We start from the raw sequence: 18,318 nt of genomic DNA on the forward strand, positions 1-18,318 counted from the left end.
GTCTATGCGTATGTATGTCTATGTGTATGTCTATGTGTATGTATGTCTATGTGTATGTATGTCTATGTGTATGTCTATGTGTATGTCTGCGTATGTATGTCTATGTGTATGTCTATGCGTATGTATGTCTATTTGTATGTCTATGTGTATGTCTATGCGTATGTATGTCTATGTGTATGTCTATACGTATTTATGTGTATATGTGTATGTATGCATGTGTATGTGTATATGTATGCATGTGTATGTGTATGCATGTGTATGTATGTGTATATGTATGCATGTGTATGTATGTGTATATGTATGCATGTGTATGTGAATATGTATGCATGTGAATATGTATGCATATGTATATGTATGCATGTGTATGTGTATATGTATGCATGTGTATGTGTATATGTATGCATGTGTAATGTATGTGGTATGTGTCTATTCATTTATGGTTTTGCAGAATATCCAACTTGTCTACGGACAAATAAATAGTAAAATTCTTCTATACCTGCAGCACCCATATTCTGTTTTCCACATCCTTTGTGCCAGTCAAATATCTTGGTTCCATGCTTTTACTTACAGACCTTGAACTAAAGAAGAAAATACAAGCGTGGAAAAAGTCCAAGAGAGGCGATTCAACGTGAACCACCAAAAGCAACACATGTTTGCGAACAACGATTATGTAGCCATGGCAACAGTGGGCAACCCTGACCTTGTCACTGACTCCAATGAAAGCTATTTCCTTACTCAATGAAATGTATAGGAAACTGTGTTTTCATTCATAATTGTAATTTGCACAGGGAGATCTTCACCGACCACAAGCCTCAACACTTGTAAACAATCATTGAAAAGTGGCATTGTAGGATATGCATTTAGAAAAATCCAAGAAAAAGATCTTTATTTGTGATTCTGCATTTTTATGTATTAAAAATCAATAAATCATTTTCATTCTTTGTAAAACATGAAAAAAAATCCTGATCTTGCTTGTTTTTATCATTAATAAAGCAGTTTTACTATCACTGATGCATTCATTCATATTCTCATTTTGTGGTTATTATAAATGTGATTCATTAAATTGATGTTTTGATCCTGAAAGAGCACCACTTTATTATTGAAATGTATTCAAGGCAGTTAGTTTCTTGATGAAATTAATTCTCAGAGTAATGTACTTCTTAAAAAGAACATGTTTCAGGATATATGTGTCATGATGTTTGCCCAGTTCGTCATGTCATATGTCAACTTCAGAAAACAAATCACTCGTCCAAGAGTTGACACGTGGAACATTAATTTCGGTACTTTCATTAGTTGAAACGTGTGACTGGTACTATTTCTAACTTTTGGGTTGAAAGATTCTGTTTTTTTTGTAGACAGCTTTATCTGAAGAAACTAAAACAATGTTTGTGTATGATATTTATGACTATGATAATTTATAAATATTTTGTTAACGTGTTACATCTATCAGGAAATTGTCAGCATCTGAGTTTGTACCACCGGTATGATAGTAAAGACATTTTCCAGTAATCATGAAGTTTGTTGATTTTTTGTGTTGATGTACTAAACTTGGAACCGACTTTTATGTGTTTGACAGCAATATTCAAGGTATAACATGGCGACATGAAACTATTGATGTGGTTGATGTTATAAGTGACATCCCATGCCATGCCATTAAGTAGGATGACACACAATCAACTAAGTCAGCCATCCGGACAACCTGATCCACCCAAGGAGGCTGGCTACCTCAATGACTTGGGGGGAGATACATACTTTGCTTGGCCCAAACCTTGATAACTATCCTTCATATCCATCATTATAAAGTAGGTCAAACTTTCTGAGGCAGCCTTCACAACTCTTTTTCATTCCAGTATAAACACCAATAATTAAATGACCAGTTGCAAAAGAGTCAATAATTTCCTGCTAAAAACGAGAATATGGACTGACAAAGCACATTCCACCGAGTGAGAGGTATTCCTACTTGAATCCCTACAATAACACACCACTTCAGTGATCCAGGTTGGTATTCCTACTTGAATTCCTACAATAACACAATACTTCAGTGATCCAGTTGGTATTCCTACTTGAATCCCTACAATAACACAGTACTTCAGTGATCCAGTTGGTATTCCTACTTGAATTCCTACAATAACACAGTACTTCAGTGATCCAGTTGGTATTCCTACTTGAATCCCTACAATAACACAGCACTTCAGTGATTCAGTTGGTATTCCTACTTGAATCCCTACAATAACACAGTACTTCAGTGATCCAGTTGGTATTCCTACTTGAATTCCTACAATAACACAGCACTTCAGTGATCCAGTTGGTATTCCTACTTGAATTCCTACAATAACACAGTACTTCAGTGATCCAGTTGGTATTCCTACTTGAATTCCTACAATAACACAGCACTTCAGTGATCCAATTGGTATTCCTACTTGAATCCCTACAATAACACAGCACTTCAGTGATCCAGTTGGTATTCCTACTTGAATTCCTACAATAACACAGCACTTCAGTGATCCAGTTGGGGGCCCAGTCGTCTGTAAGGTGCTGCGATTTTGCTGTGCAGAGTTGCGTTCCTTGGGCACGCCAGAAATCGATGATTGTGGGTTCGAATCCCATTTCACGCCGATTATGTTTCTAGGTTTGTCAGCACCATACCCGTGCTCGTGGGTTTCACCGAAGTGGTAAACGTCTGAGACCTGCATCACTTCAGGCTTTTCTCCCACATTAAGCTGACAGGTCGTGATATAACTGTAATACTGTTAAAAGCGGTGTTAAACCAAACTCACTCACTCACTCAGTGATCCAATTACAAATGTTTTAAGTGCTTTCAATGGTTTGAAATAAACTAAATAAACTTAGCCACTCCAGCGGAGTACCTTCGCACATTATTTGTCAAGGTTTTATTCCAGGTAATAACAATATTACATTTTCGCTTTAGCGAAGACTAGTTAGTCAAATACAATAGAATATGAGGCATCCTGCCGATACCAGAGTTGCATCTCTTGGGTGTAACCCAACTAACTCACTCACTCACTATTTCAACATAGAAATGCAGTCAGGAGCATGGTGAATAGTGCATAGTGATTTTAGCATCGCGATATATATCGTAGTAGTGTGGTTTGGAGTTCAAATCAGTTAGTGTCAATGTCCGTTCCACGAAGCAATCGTAGCGCTAAGGTGATCGTAACTCCCATACTCTAGTATAGACTTACGGCTGTCGTGGCACTACGATCGCTTTGTGAAACGGGGCCCCGACCGTTGTACGTGCTTTGCATGTAGAAAACCAGACCGGACGTCGATACTTGGAGTGGTATTTGAACTTGTTTACAGTCAAACCTATTTTAAGGAAACCATGCACCAGACCATAAATCATATTCGAAACATTGTTCTCCTTTTTATTGCATCCATAAAGTAATTCGGTGGACGTTGAGAAGGCTATATAACTAGAGCTACACTATTGTCGGATAGCACAGACTGAACTACCTGCAGAGCGTTTGTGTTAAATGACAGCATGGATATCAACACTAACGTGCCAATTTGGATCTCCATATTGTTGATGTTGACAACTTTGTCAGACCAACAACCAGGTAAGTTAATGTGTTTTTCATACGATTTTCGAGTTCGTTTTTGAAGATTCGTGGAAATTCAGACGCCTTGTTATGGTTAAGTAATTAATACATGCTTGGCACAGAATCTCAGAAGATCATCATAATAAGCTTGACAGATTTTATAGTGCTAGCTCACTGGACTTTAAGACTCAAAATGATGTTACCCAGTTAAAGTTAAAATGATACCAGATTCTTTGAAATTACTATAGTAAGATGGGAGAATCGGATGTTCTTTTCTTTTTTTGAGTAGTATACATCAAAGTGAAGTTTTCTGAAAACAGAGACTGACTGCACTTAAAACAAGCGCCGTGAGGGAACAAATACCAGGCACTGAACATCTAAAAAGATTAAATCCCACCTTCATAACGCAGTCTTTATTTCCACCGATTAAGTAAGTAACATATTATTCGTTATCTTTTATTCAGCCAATTCTAACATATCATTCAAAGTCAGCCCAGGACGAATCGTACTTGGTGGCCTGGGCCAAACAAACCGGCTGAGTTTAACATGTTCACACCCAGAAGGAAGGGCAATCCAGGCGATGGAGGTCGGCAAGATTCTTGATAACAAGAGAAAAAAGATGGCGACACTCCGACATGGAGACCGAGGGCCTCAGATTGTTGATGACTCAATAAGAAAACGTGCTTCTTCTTCCGGGATCATCACTGATGTGGGTGGTTCTATTCACATCAGCTTGTATCAGCTCATGTGTGATGACCGAGGGACATACTACTGCAGATCAAACTCCACCCACAACAGAACCAACGTGTTGTACCGCAATGTCACGGTCACAGGTAACCACTGCCCGACAGATATATTACAAATTGAATAAGGTGTGAACTGAATTTACATGAATGATAATATATGTATCTTCATACGCAGGCGGGGCACGGGTGGCCTAGTCGTCTAAGGCGCCGCAATTTGCTGTGCAGAGTTGCGTCCCTTGGGTATGCCAGAAACCTATCATTTTGGGTTTGAATCCCGGTTCGACCCGATTATATTTCTAGGTTCGTTAGCACCATACACGTGCTCGTGGGTTTTATTAAAGAGTTATACGTCTAAGACCTGCATCATCGTGATATAAATGGAATAACTCACTCACTCATTCATAAGCTGGCAAATTCGATACATTTTATTGCGTCACTAACAAAGACCGCCTTTCATGCGTAATTTAAATATAAGTTATTCTATGGACATTATACAACAGTTAGCTGTGCCGTGTTTCAGCAACTCCCCACATCCCTTACATGAGGGTGACGCCTCGTGGTTCTCGATATCATACCGGCCTTGACCTCCACATTAGGTGTAGTGGACGAGTTGGCAGCCAATTCAACTCTAGCTTGTGGAGATGGGAGTGGCGCAACGCAAACGAGTCAAACAGCTGGACAGATTACCCACACTTGGAAAGGATCAGACATGAACGTCCGAGCCAGGACCCGGTCAGTAAGTGTGAACTCCAGGCAGCCAGCACGCTCACCCACACCATCACCGACCTGGACGACTGTCGCCGGATACGATGTTCCATCGGTGTTGCCAAGTACAGTGATGAAGTCACCATACGTCTGCTGGATACCCTTCATCAGTGTTCCCAAGGTCAGTGTGCATTTTGATATAGAGTATGCACATTTGATAACCAATCTAATTAACTTTAGATCTTTGAGTACTACCACAGGCCATATACCTATATCGGCATATGGTCTCTGGTCCTACGATACCCCTCTGCTTGAAGATCAGAAGACTTCTTAAAGGAAATCGCGAAAGGGATCTTTATAATTTACCAATCAGCGTCGTGGTATTCTAATCAGCCAATCCACACATTCGTGACAAACTCGTCCCATTCCGAGACAAGCCGAATGTAGATTACGAGTGGTGATGAATGAGTAACACCGTATAGACCGCCATCTTGCATTCAAAAACATTACCGAGTTTTGTGATCGATAATCATTCTGTTGATTGAAAGTTAATTCCTGTATCAGTCCCTTAAAGCTTTAACATTTTCACAGGAACTCCCTCTGACTGGTAAACATATATTTTGCTGAAAACACCATAGTAGGCTACAGAGTACTGTTTATATTGCAGATGGTCAGCCAAGCCTACATCATGCCACGTTAACTCTCCTCGTGTGTACTGTGTGCAGTCTCCTGGTCACTGGGCTTGGTGTGACAGCACTCTGTCTGACGTTGAGACGGCGTCGGTCAAAACTGCAAGGTATCGCTTTTCATTATGTATTTAAAGTTCGCTGTCTTGGTTGATGCATGCCATCGTATCCCAATTGCGTCGGTCGATGCTTATGGTGTCAATCACTGGATTGTCTGATCCAGACTCGATTATTTACAGACCGTCGTCATATAGCTTGAATATTGCTGAGAGTGGCGTTAAACAACAAACAAACAAACACTATTTATTTTAGGTTTAACTATTCATTATTTGTTGATTGTCTATTGACTTGCTTGATAACGATGTTAGTATCTACACCGAAACGTCGCATTAATTGTCATATAGAAGTTGTATATATCCATAGAACTATCTCCTTTGCTCATCATACTAACTTCCAGTGCCACTTAAAGAAGTTAGCTGTTCTGCATTTTTTATTCAAGGTATAACTATTCATTATTTATTCATTCAAGGTATACCTATTTATTTATTATTTGTTCAAGGTATAACTAACTATCATTTATTCATTAAAAGTACAACTATTCATAATTCATTTATACAAGGTAAAATATTTATTTTTTAACGGAGATATTATTTCCATGCTATCGTATAATCTTCATCCGGGTTTCTCTGCTCCAACCTCTTCTATCACGTCATTCAATGTCTCACGGCCTTCAGTGGCCTTGACCTCCAAGTGTGGTCGTCAGTTGATGCGATGGTGAAGTTTCATGTAATAAGTATTAGTAGAGGAAAACTTAGTAGTCCATGACAGCAATAGCATTTGCCTCCCAATTTCAAAGGAAAGCCATGAAGCGCGAGCGAGTGTACAATGGAGGGGGGCACTTGAATGTGCGTTAGACCGTTGCAACCTCCCTAAAGATGTGGTAACAAAGGATGGTATTGATACAAGCGGAGTGAAGGTGTTGACACAGGTGCTCGTCGTCTGCTAGCGGTTTCCCGTTCGTCGTCTGCTACCGGTTCCCCCGTCTTCAACGGGTTAGTTGCGAATAAGAAAATAGTTCGTCTGCTTTAGGATAGTCGTCTGTTGGTTTTTGCGACTAAGGATGGTTGTTGTAAGTGTCTTCCTGAGATTGAAGAAGTTAGACGATGGGGAACTAAGCGACCGACCGCCCATAACAATGTCAACATACCCCGGCCTTACAATTAATGTCAACATACCAGCCTCGCCTGAAGCTTCCCATTCATAAATTGTGTGACCAGTGTCCCGTATTTATGATATGTTAGGGAAGATGTGTTGTACATTTGTTATTTTAAAAGGGAGTTATTTCAGAGAGGATATATATGGGTATTCCCCTCATTAAACCTTTCTTTCGTTGGTGTCTATTAAACGTATCCGGTATTTAATACATTTGAATGATGTAGGAAAGTATGTGCGTGTAGATGTTGTACCTATATCCGAACACGAATGTATGACACCTTTCAATAGATCAATTACGGTTCTAACCACGACACGCAACATGACTATGACCGTGGTTAGCAGTTCATATTTATAAACACATCGTAAATGACAGATTTCTGATGAATGAACTCGCCCGCACACATGTCTATAGGGTTATGTTCGCCCGAACTGTAAACAGTGACACATTGGATAACAGGAAGGGTGTGTGGAATGCACTCGTCCTTGTAAGGGAAAAAATACGCGTTTAAACTCACCATTTAAATGATGATGACATTACTTTTTAGATGTATTGGTATCAGTGAGTGAGTGAATTTAGTTTTACGCCACACTCGTCATTATTCCAGCTCTAGGACGGTGGTCTGTCAATAAACGAGCTTGGACCAGACAATCCAGTTGATCAACAGCATGAGCAGCGATCTGTGCAACTAGGAACCGATGGCACGTGTCATCCGAGTCGGCGAGACTGACCAACCGATCCCCGTCAGTCGCCGATAAGCATGGGTTACTGAAGGTCGATTCTGTAACCCGGACCTTCACGGGTGTAGTATGACGAAGCCTTTATACTAATATGATCGAAAACTTAGAAAAAACAAACAATTCATTCGTATCATTTATTGATTCGAGTCAATCGGTTCCATACAAAGCCGTGATATACGAATGGACAATAGTATTCACTCTGGAACATTATTTAGTCACTCATATACACATGCTGCTGCTGCTGCTCGAAGGCCCTATTGTTTAAACAGCGAGTCCATGTTTTGAAACACATTTCGCACTGTTGAATGTTTCCTTTCCTACGCTGTTTTAAGGTTGAATGGTTGTCTATAGTCTATGCTTTATCCATTGCTTGTAACGATTTCCGTCCAGGAGGTCCCAGTTTCACAATTCCTCTCACGTAGAGGGAAATTCGGCGTTTCTTATCGTTCAAACGCCTCAGTTTACGAGGTGTTTTCAAAATATGAATCAAACTAGACGCGTGGCGTTGACTCGGCATTCTCTTCTGACTGTAAGACTGATAGAGTAGTGATGGGTATTTATGCCTAATCGTTCTGCTCACGATCATCATCCTCCTCCTCGTCATCACCGTCGTTATCCTCTGCAACGCTATCAGATTCAGACTCACTTTCTATTTCCGGCATATCCATCAAAGGCAGAATCTCTTTCATCTTGGGTTTTAGGAGGAGTTTTATTTTATTTTTGAGAACGAATTGTTCCGTGGAAGGATTCATGTCTCCCAGGTTGTATAGCATGTTTTGAAACAGAGGTGCCTCTTTAAAGTACGTGGTATATTCCATCGCATAGTTGAGAGTACTACGCACTAGATCCTCCCACCTCAGTTTCAATCTTCTCTCTATCCATTCTTGCGTTCGTCCCTGTCGCTTGTACTGTTTTTTCTGCAGTTTCATCTTGTCATGAAACGTATCGTACACCTGCTTCCAGATGCGTTGTAAGCCTACATTTTGCCACTCCTCGGCTTCCATATTAGTGAATGTTGACTTCCCACGTGGAAGTTTGACGGCAAGACCACTGCCTTTCTGGGAAGAGGCTAGGTCGTCAAAGTCACTGTCATCGTCATCACTCTCGAGTCTGGCACGCTTTCTCTTAGGTTGAAGGCTATTGGCCGGACACCAGTGTTTGATATGTCGCTGTAGATCGTGCATGTTATCTATCAGCACCCCGCAATCTGCGCAAGCCGTGGCCATAGTCAATGATGTCTCACTACTCGTGTCTGAATCGGTTTCAATTGGAGTGAGCTGATGTTGGGGCAATCTCTCTTCTTGTGTCAGAGGACTATCCAGAGATTCTGTCGTAGTCAACTTCTCCCTACGCAGATCAGGTTCAGACTGTGCTGTTGTTCTCCTGTTTTCCTCATTTATGAGGTTAACATGCAGTCGATCCTTATCTTTGGTGGTAGGTTTTAGATCGTTGGTTAGTTGTCCATAGGGTGTTTCAGCAACCTTTTCATACATAGCCATAAAGTGTTCCATATGTTCGGGGAAAATTCTACGAGCGAAGAGTTTGATTTGCTGTTTATCTATGGGGGAATGAAACAGGGTGACATAATGCACGTTCAAAGCAATGTCTCTCGATTCCTTACCTCTCGGAAACAGATTTTGTATCAAGAGAAAGATCAATACATTCTTGTGATGTGAGGTTTGAGTAAACAGCCGCGAAATACGCTTGTCGTGCTTTGCTTCGGCCAGGAAATCATCCAGGACCAACACGTTCTGTTGACGAGCATCAAAGTAATCCTCGTCCAAGATATCGTAGGGAATTCCTTTTACAAAGGTCAGCTGAGGCAGCTGCTCACCGAGGTCCTTATATAATGGCTGCCATTGAGTATAACACCAAACGATGCGGGTAGGTTGGGGTTGGATCAGGCCATGCCGGAGTACATGAGACATAAACACAGACTTTCCACAACCACTGGGTCCCACAACGAGCGCATTTGAGGGAATCAGGAACTTGAATTGTTCTCGAAGATCAGATATACATGGTAAATGAGGCAGCCATGAGTGGACTTGCGATGGCGGCGGCGGCGGCGGCGGCGGCGGATGTGCTTGTAACAGCGGGTTGGCTTGACGTAGCCGCGGCGGCGGCGTTAGCGGGTGGACCTGTAATGGCCGGTGGATTTGCGGCGGCGGCGGCGGTAGCGGATGGGCTTGCGGCGGCGGCGTTAGCGGGTGGGCTTGTAATGGCGAGTGGACTTGCGGCGGCAGGTGTGCTTGTAACGGCGGCGGTATGCTATGTTTATTTCTCCTGTGTCGTAACATGACATCTCTCCTTGAAAACACTTTTTCACAGTCCGGATCCAATACGGTGTGCAATTAGAGGGTATGAAGCTTTCTTTTATACCCTTGACTCTGTTGACGCTTCAAGGCAGCAAGTGCCCGTTCCACCACAGCCTTCACCTCCGACACATGTTGTATTTTCACGGGTTGGGGTGTTGTCTTTGATCCCTGTTTGGTTGTCATCGTTTTCATTTTAGGTGTTACCTGTCTCTTCTTGGCTGCTTGTGGTTTCTTTCTCTGTTGTGAATTTCTCAACGTAGTCTTCCTAAATATATCTCTAGGGTCAAGTCTAATCTCTGATGCTTTCTTCATGTTGTTCACGTCCAATCCGTTTGCTTGCGAGAGTAAAACTGTTTGTCGGGCTACACTACAGTAGAGTTTATACTGTCTTACACGTGCAGGGAATCTTGGAAGACACTCTTTTCCTCACAGCACACTTGTGAGTATGTTAAAAAAGCAATCATATTAGTATATAGTCTTCGTCATACTACACCCGTGAAGGTCCGGGTTATAGAATCGACCTTCAGTAACCCATGCTTATCGGCGACTGACGGGGATCGGTTGGTCAGTCTCGCCGACTCGGATGACACGTGCCATCGGTTCCTAGTTGCACAGATCGCTGCTCATGCTGTTGATCAACTGGATTGTCTGGTCCAAGCTCGTTTATTGACAGACCACCGTCCTAGAGCTGGAATAATGACGAGTAAAACTAAATTCACTCACTCACTGATACCAATACATCTAAAAAGTAATGTCATCATCATTTAAATGGTGAGTTTAAACGCGTATTTTTTCCCTTACAAGGACGAGTGCATTCCACACACCCTTCCTGTTATCCAATGTGTCACTGTTTACAGTTCGGGCGAACATAACCCTATAGACATGTGTGCGGGCGAGTTCATTCATCAGAAATCTGTCATTTACGATGTTTTTATAAATATGAACTGCTAACCACGGTCATAGTCATGTTGCGTGTCGTGGTTAGAACCGTAATTGATCTATTGAAAGGTGTCATACATTCGTGTTCGGATATAGGTACAACATCTACACGCACATACTTTCCTACATCATTCAAATGTATTAAATACCGGATACGTTTAATAGACACCAACGAAAGAAAGGTTTAATGAGGGGAATACCCATATATATCCTCTCTGAAATAACTCCCTTTTAAAATAACAAATGTACAACACATCTTCCCTAACATATCATAAATACGGGACACTGGTCACACAATTTATGAATGAGAAGCTTCATGCGAGGCTGGTATACATACACACACGAAATTTGGTCGAAATCGGACCAGTATTAGTCGAAATATTAGTGTTTCGAGTTCTGCTATATGGCAAGTTTATGGACGGTGCCAAAGAGTTCCCTCTTTAAAACGCTGTAGTTTCGTTGTCCGTTTAGCGACAGTCAAACGGTTTGGTGTTCTGGAATCGCCAGGACATGAGGTATCAGGTACTTGGACACAAAGTATGGAAAGTTTGGAAGCTTTTGAGCTGGTAGTTTGAGCTGAGCAGATTTGGAGAGACAAGTACTGAGAAAAATGGTGAAAAGAAGTGCCAAAACCTTTAAATCCAATATGGCTGCCAAACGGTGCGTTGTAGCTACCATGGTCCTGCAGTACAAAATGATGGGGATCTGATTGCGCTGCCGCATGGCAAATCTGGAAGTCATTTGACAATTATGTCGAAGAATATTGCTGCTGAAGTTGAAACTTTGATGAGTTATCTGCCCTTAGTCATTGGGGTTTTGCTGGTTACTGCGTCACGTTGGTGCCGATGTTGCTGTCGATTTTGAAGCCATTCTGGCCACTGGTTGTTTTTGTAGGTCTGTTACAAAAAACGGCGGAAAAAGAAGAATAATGATAATGAACACAACAATTACAATAGGGCTCTTAGTCTTTCAGGCTTTGAGCCCTAAATATCGGCTCTTCAGCTCAATTTCCCAGAGTTAATGTATGGCCTGTTTGTACATCGTCTGTTGATTTGATGGTAATGTTAAGTAATAATTATTATATATCAAATAGGCATTACCTGCGGCCTTCAGTTAATTATTTGTGAGCAAAGTGGACTGCAATCAATTATCCAAGTGTTTAGTCACGATTAATTGTTTTAAAGTTTTACTGTTGTGAATATACTGAAAGTGCGTTGATATGTTTGTATTAAATTCTACAAACTGTTATGTTTATTTCCAGGAGTTTAAACAACCGGATCAGATTACAAATAAGACGTTTGTTTGTCTGTTCTGCAGATGCCGTGGTGGCTCGCTACACGGGACCCCAGGAGACAGGGCTGCAGTTTATATCGTACCCCAGCGTTGACACTGCGATGTATGGGGACAGTCTGAAAGCTCCCGTGTCAGATTCTATCATTTAGATGACTTACGGAAATTTTATTGCTCATGATGTTAACAAATGCAATGCGTTTGATAAATGTAGATGTACATGTCAGAAGCAAAGAAAAGCGCCCGCTTAATAAATTTAGGATTATATTTCTGAAATATTTTGGGGCATTTGGATCCGATATTTAATATGGTTGTCACGGCAGCTACTGGGACGACATCGTTCGAGATCATGTTCTACATTAATTTGCAATGTATTTCTTCGTGACCCACATAGAACATGACAACAACCGACATTGCTATCCATGTTTGAGAATTATCAACCCATACACAAAGAAAATCAACACTATCAAGAAATCTGTGATGATTATACTTATATATATTTTCAGTTGAAGCGTTTCGTTTTTGTCTTGATATTCTTTCCATTATTGGGTTCGTAGTTTGGTACATCAAGGGGAACTACTCTAATTTGTTAACGTCTTATTTATCTAGAATGTGTTGTGCTTTGTGTTTGTCCTTACGATGAATTACACAGAGCTCATTATCATATGCATACATTGATATCAAGCAACACGTAGTGAATCTTCCCGAGGCAAGTGAGTTAACTGACTATAAAGTCCAGTATCCACACTTGTCGAACTAGGCTGGAATTATGGAGTAATATTTTGGCTGGACTAACGAGTCTATGCATAGTCCAATCAAAATCGCGTTACAAAATCGACATCCGGTTCGTAAGCTGCCGTGCCGATATTTCGGTCGATTTCAGGATTTGCAAAGCATGTGTACGCCAACTGGGCGTCAACGGATATTTTCCAAATCTTTTTATGTTTTAATTAAGGTGCCCGCGTAAATTGATGCACCTCGTGAAGTAACACCCTTTATGTTACATTATAGATCTTGATTATCGATTAGATCGTCTTGACTGGGCGCCGCCATTTTGAAGCAAATGCAAGTGATATAAGAGGTGGAATCTGATCAGTCAATAGGAGGGACAAAGAAAGGGACATAACTCGTAAAGTTTCCAAATATTTCCTTTTCTGTTGCATGTAGAATTTTTGTTACTAAAATATTACCGATTTTGACATATGGTTCCGAGATTTTGGGATTCAACTATAACGATAAAATAGAAAAGGTTCAAAGTTGGTATTTTAAAAAATTCATAGGTTTATCTAAATATTCTTCCAGCAATGCGGTTCTCGGAGACTGTGGAAGAAATTATATATATGTTGAGTGTTTCACAAAAGTTATTAAATATTGGTGTAAACTTTTAACCTTAGATTGTGGTAGATATCCCAGGGCTTGTTATGCCATGTTGAAATCATATGATGAGTTAGGAAGAGGAAACTGGGTCAGTCACGTTCGGGAACTTTTGTTCAATACAGGTTTTTTATATGTTTGGGTTATGCAATCGTATAGGGATGTGGATGCATTTCTGCAGCAGTTCAAACAATGGTGTAAGGATATTGGAATTCAAAATTGGCATAGTAAAGTAGAAAATTCTCTTTTTTAAGAAAGTTATTCTAGTTTTAAGACACTGTTAACTCCCGAATCCCATACTCTACATTTAGAACACAAGGATTTGATTAGGATTTTGTGTAAATTTAGATGCTCTTCTCACCACTTGAATATTCAAAATTTACGATCCTCAAACGATTTTAATTCCTCAAATGTATTAGAAAGTTTATGTGAAAAATGTGATTTGGCAGTTAAAGAAGATGAGTATCATTTTTTATGCCCGGCATACAGAAATAGTCGCCAACAATTTATTCCATCATATTTTCATAAATTTCCTTCAGAGGATAAGTTTAAATTGTTAATGGCAATTAGTGATGTACATGTACAAAAAGGAATTGCTCTGTTCCTTAAGAGAAATTTAATTTCTTTATAGTTTGAAACTGAACAAACTTTTCATTGTATGACATTTTGTTCCACACATGCATGCATGTATGTTGTTATGGATGCAATTTCACATTTGTTCTATAAAATATGAATGGATCTTTTGTACTGTAGGCCATGAGGCCCATTATACAGAAATAGATAAACACAATTAATAACTCGTAATAGCCACTGGTGGAGCTACGATCGAGCCCAGAAACTCCAGTCGAGTTCGGCAAAGGTGGAAACTGGATATTTTCAGTCAGTTAACTCTCTTGCCTCGGGAAGATGCATGTAGTCATGCAATGAATGTAGGTTAGAATGTGCTGGAAGATAACTGTAGTTTCGTAACCGTTTATGTTCAGAAATTCGGTTTGACGATTTTGAAAAATCGGCACCAACAAATTATGATAGAAATAGGCAGTAACATCTTAAACTGTCGTGTTTTAGCACAGTTGTCGAGTAACACTTTCAGCAGACGAGGTCAGATTGCCTTACGATTGCGACCTTAGCACTACAGGTTGGCACGGCGACCATGGCTGGCCTGAACGGTGGCCACGAGCGTTATCGTCTGGGAAGACAATACAAGGAAATGGCGCGCAGACGGCACGTCTGTTCGCGCCAGTATGTTGTCTCGGTAGTACTGTCAAGTGACACAATATACAGTTGCATTCTGGCAGTCATGGATCCCGAACCATATCATTACAGACCCAACCCAAATCTGTCATGTTGCCTTACGTTGACCTTCCGAGTTCGTTCGGCGATTTCCCAAGTTTCTACGCTCAAGACACCACTGGCGTCTGGCTAAAATGTGTCGATTTGTTAACGGCGATACAACACGTGGTTGCCGAAATCGTCCGGTCAGTAACTTAAACTCCGGTGTCCAGGCGCAAGTGAACAGCAATTACATTGTCTGTTTGAGCTCGATCCCTTAAAGCCTGGTTTCTGATTAATCTATCATCTATACCTCGGGCGCCGTGTGCGGGGCTGATCATGAACTTGTGTCTGCAGAAACCTGTTCCAAAGCCTGCAAATCACAGACTGTAACACTTTAAACTTATTGGCTGAGCTGTACTAGTTTTAAGTATGCCATAACCTGTAGGCGTTCATCACGCTGTAGACGCCGCATTCCCATTCTGATCACAAATACTGCATAAAAGCAAGAATGTCTCCCCAACACACGTGCACGAAGAATTGCATGGTTCACGTACCATGTTTCGTGTGTGTTGGGGCGTTAGGTGTTGGTTCTGGAAGTCATTGTTCTGATCTTTCTTTTGACATACATCTTTAATGATCCCTTGCTTTTATTTTTGAGTACATTATTACATCCACCACCTACACTTTTCTTGATGCCGTGACTATTATTTAGCACCAGTCCAGGGACACACAGTCGTGTGGCGTAGCTGGGATATTAATTCGTGAGAACTTCGTGTACTCCTCTCTTTTCGTTTATGATAAATAGCCAGGACCCATTCTCTTCCACAGCTTCATGCATTCACCGTATCAATTTAGCTTATCAGCCCTTTCCCGCAGAGTTTTTCTATCGCACTTGAGTTTGAAATGATTGGACTGATTTATATTAGTGGGGCGACTTGAGACGAAGCTATGGTTGGGGTTTGGCCTAGGATATTTATAATATTCGAATGGAAATATAATAAATTAGATTATAGTTGACGCCCCACTTATCTATCTGATCCATCTGGATATTGATATTTCCATTGTAGTTTAATTATCATAGCCAGTATACAGCAATTAGATTCCGGGGTAGAATAGATCTTCAGCAACCCATGCTTGCCGTAAAAGGCGACTATGCTTGTCGTAACAGGCGACTAACGGGATCGAGTGGTCAGGCTCACTGACTAGGTGGATGCATGTCATCGTATCCCAATTGCGTGGATCGATGCTCATGATGTCAATTACTGGATTGTCTGGTCCAGACTCGATTATTTACAGACCGCCGTCATATAGCTGGAATATTGCTGAGTGCGGCGTTAAACAACAAACAACCAGTTGGCTTAAGGCTGTACACATAGACCGGCATCTTCCTCGAAAGGGTGACCTCACTGACCACGGAATCCTCCGCTTTGTTTTATTGTAAATAGTGACCTCTCTGACCAGAACGTATGCAGCTTGTGTCAAGGATCTATAGCCTGGGAGGTTGTGTTCTAGTTGTGTGAACCCTCTGAGATAGCTAGTGTCAGATGTCAACATGATTATGCACAACTGCCTGTCATTCGGCATACGCTGATGACTTAAACAACAACAGTACAAAACATTACTGCCGACACTTTTCTATTATGAGCATACGTAGCATGGTAATAGGAGAGAAGAGAAAAAAACTATACACTGAAGCATCATAAATGGATTTTGTAACAAACGTACATCGTGGTTCAGGTATCCTTGCGGATAGGTTTGTGGTTTCATCTTCGTATATCTTCGAAACACAAAGAAAATCTGTACTTATAATTATATAATTAATAGACTATTACCAAGAGGTTGTGACCTGAGTATTATCTAAACAAAGGGAAATCTAAGTAAACATATAACGTTAGGTATAATGAAAATGCACCAAAGATGTTTACAAAAACAGCACAAACTTCACAAACAGCCGAAACAAAAGTATAGCCTCCATGTTTACAGTTTACACAAAGATACTGAGAAAGTAAATGTTAATCTGTGCATATCGACAGTTGATTTAAACACATTACAATTGGTAGTGCCCTTCGCAACCTAACTACTACAAGATGCACGAGAGTGTTGGGTTGACATAAACAAACTTCTGGATACTATACAATCCGAGTATCGTCATATCACGTCGTTATCAGTTTGAATAGAACCAAAACAGTCTTTTGAATCCTTAGGAAACATATTCTTTGAGATGGAATGGAACATACATGGATGAAGCTCCAGTACATCACCAGCTTTATGCACGTCACCGTGGTACAGAGTAAAACCGGCATGGTGCAGTTTCAGCCGAAGAAATACTGCAGTCAAATCCACTTGATAAACAGTCACTGCACGTTGCTTATTCATACTTGCAGGTTGCTACTATATGATTTGGGGTTGCTAATTGATGCTAGTTGATGGCTCCAGGTTGCTGGCTGATGGTTGTAGGTTGCTAGCTGATGGTTGTAGGTTGCTAGCTGATGGTTGTAGGTTGCTAGCTGATCGTTGTAGGTTGCTAGTTGATGGTTGTAGGTTGCTAGTTGTTGCTAGCTGATCGTTGTAGGTTGCTAGTTGATGGTTGTAGGTTGCTAGTTGATGGTTGTAGGTTGCTAGTTGATGGTTGTAGGTTGCTAGTTGTTGCTAGCTGGTGGTTGTAGGTTGCTAGCTAATGGTTGTAGGTTGCTAGCTGATGGTTGTAGGTTGCTAAATAATGGTTGTAGGTTGTTAGCTGATGGTTGTAGGTTGCTAGCTGATGGTTGTAGGTTGCTAGCTGATGGTTGTAGGTTGCTAGTTGATGGTTGTAGGTTGCTAGCTAATGGTTGTAGGTTGCTAGTTTATGGTTGTAGGATGCTAGCTGAATGTTGTAGGTTGCTAGCTGATGGTTGTAGGTTGCTAAATAATGGTTGTAGGTTGCTAGCTGATGGTTGTAGGTTGCTAGCTAATGGTTGTAGGTTGCTAGTTTATAGTTGTAGGTTGCTAGCTGATGCTTGTAGGTTGCTTGTTGATGGCCGTATACTTATAGAGGCGTCACAACTGTGGGCAGTAAAGCCATATACTTATAGAGGCGTCACAACTGTGGGCAGTAAAGCCATATACTTATAGAGGCGTCACAACTATGGACAGTAAAGCCATATACTTATAGAGGCGTCACAACTATGGACAGTAAAGCCATATACTTATAGAGGCGTCACAACTATGGACAGTAAAGCCATATACTTATAGAGGCGTCACAACTGTGGACAGTCCAGCCATATACTTATAGAGGCGTCACAACTATGGACAGTCCAGCCATATACTTATAGAGGCGTCACAACTATGGACAGTCCAGCCATATACTTAAAGAGGCGTCACGACTGTGGACAGTAAAGCCATATACTTATAGAGGCGTCACAACTATGGACAGTAAAGCCATATACTTATAGAGGCGTCACAACTATGGACAGTAAAGCCGTATACTTATAGAGGC

General features: G+C 41.0%; 2 protein-coding genes across 2 annotated transcripts in view; both read left to right on the plus strand.

The window, feature by feature from the left end:
• Positions 1-1,509, plus strand: part of LOC124110772 (ubiquitin conjugation factor E4 B-like) — a 56,656-nt gene extending 55,147 nt beyond the window's left edge. The window contains exon 24 of the mRNA XM_048394350.1: positions 571-1,509. Within this exon, the coding sequence (XP_048250307.1) occupies positions 571-632 (62 nt within the window). The 3' untranslated portion in view covers positions 633-1,509. The remainder of the gene's footprint in view (positions 1-570) is intronic.
• Positions 1,510-3,252: 1,743 nt separating this feature from the next.
• On the plus strand, positions 3,253-12,705 carry LOC124110759. The gene is made up of 5 exons (XM_046470149.2): positions 3,253-3,578; positions 4,025-4,393; positions 4,827-5,192; positions 5,679-5,807; positions 12,222-12,705. Exons 1-5 carry the CDS (start codon positions 3,503-3,505, stop codon positions 12,344-12,346), a joined length of 1,065 nt encoding a protein of 354 aa, XP_046326105.2. The 5' UTR covers positions 3,253-3,502; the 3' UTR covers positions 12,347-12,705.
• Positions 12,706-18,318: the final 5,613 nt, after the last annotated feature.

This window comes from Haliotis rufescens, unplaced genomic scaffold (genome assembly GCF_023055435.1).
Source record: "Haliotis rufescens isolate VD_foot unplaced genomic scaffold, xgHalRufe1.0.p SCAF_13, whole genome shotgun sequence".
NCBI classification, from domain to species: domain Eukaryota; kingdom Metazoa; phylum Mollusca; class Gastropoda; order Lepetellida; family Haliotidae; genus Haliotis; species Haliotis rufescens.

Coding starts and splice junctions, on each gene's coding strand:
- LOC124110759 (XM_046470149.2), top strand. CDS start 3,503: ATGGATATCAACACTAACGTGCCAATTTGGATCTCCATATTGTTGATG. Junction 4,394..4,826: donor CCGCAATGTCACGGTCACAG/GTAACCACTGCC, acceptor GCCGTGTTTCAG/CAACTCCCCACATCCCTTAC. Junction 5,808..12,221: donor GCGTCGGTCAAAACTGCAAG/GTATCGCTTTTC, acceptor TCTGTTCTGCAG/ATGCCGTGGTGGCTCGCTAC.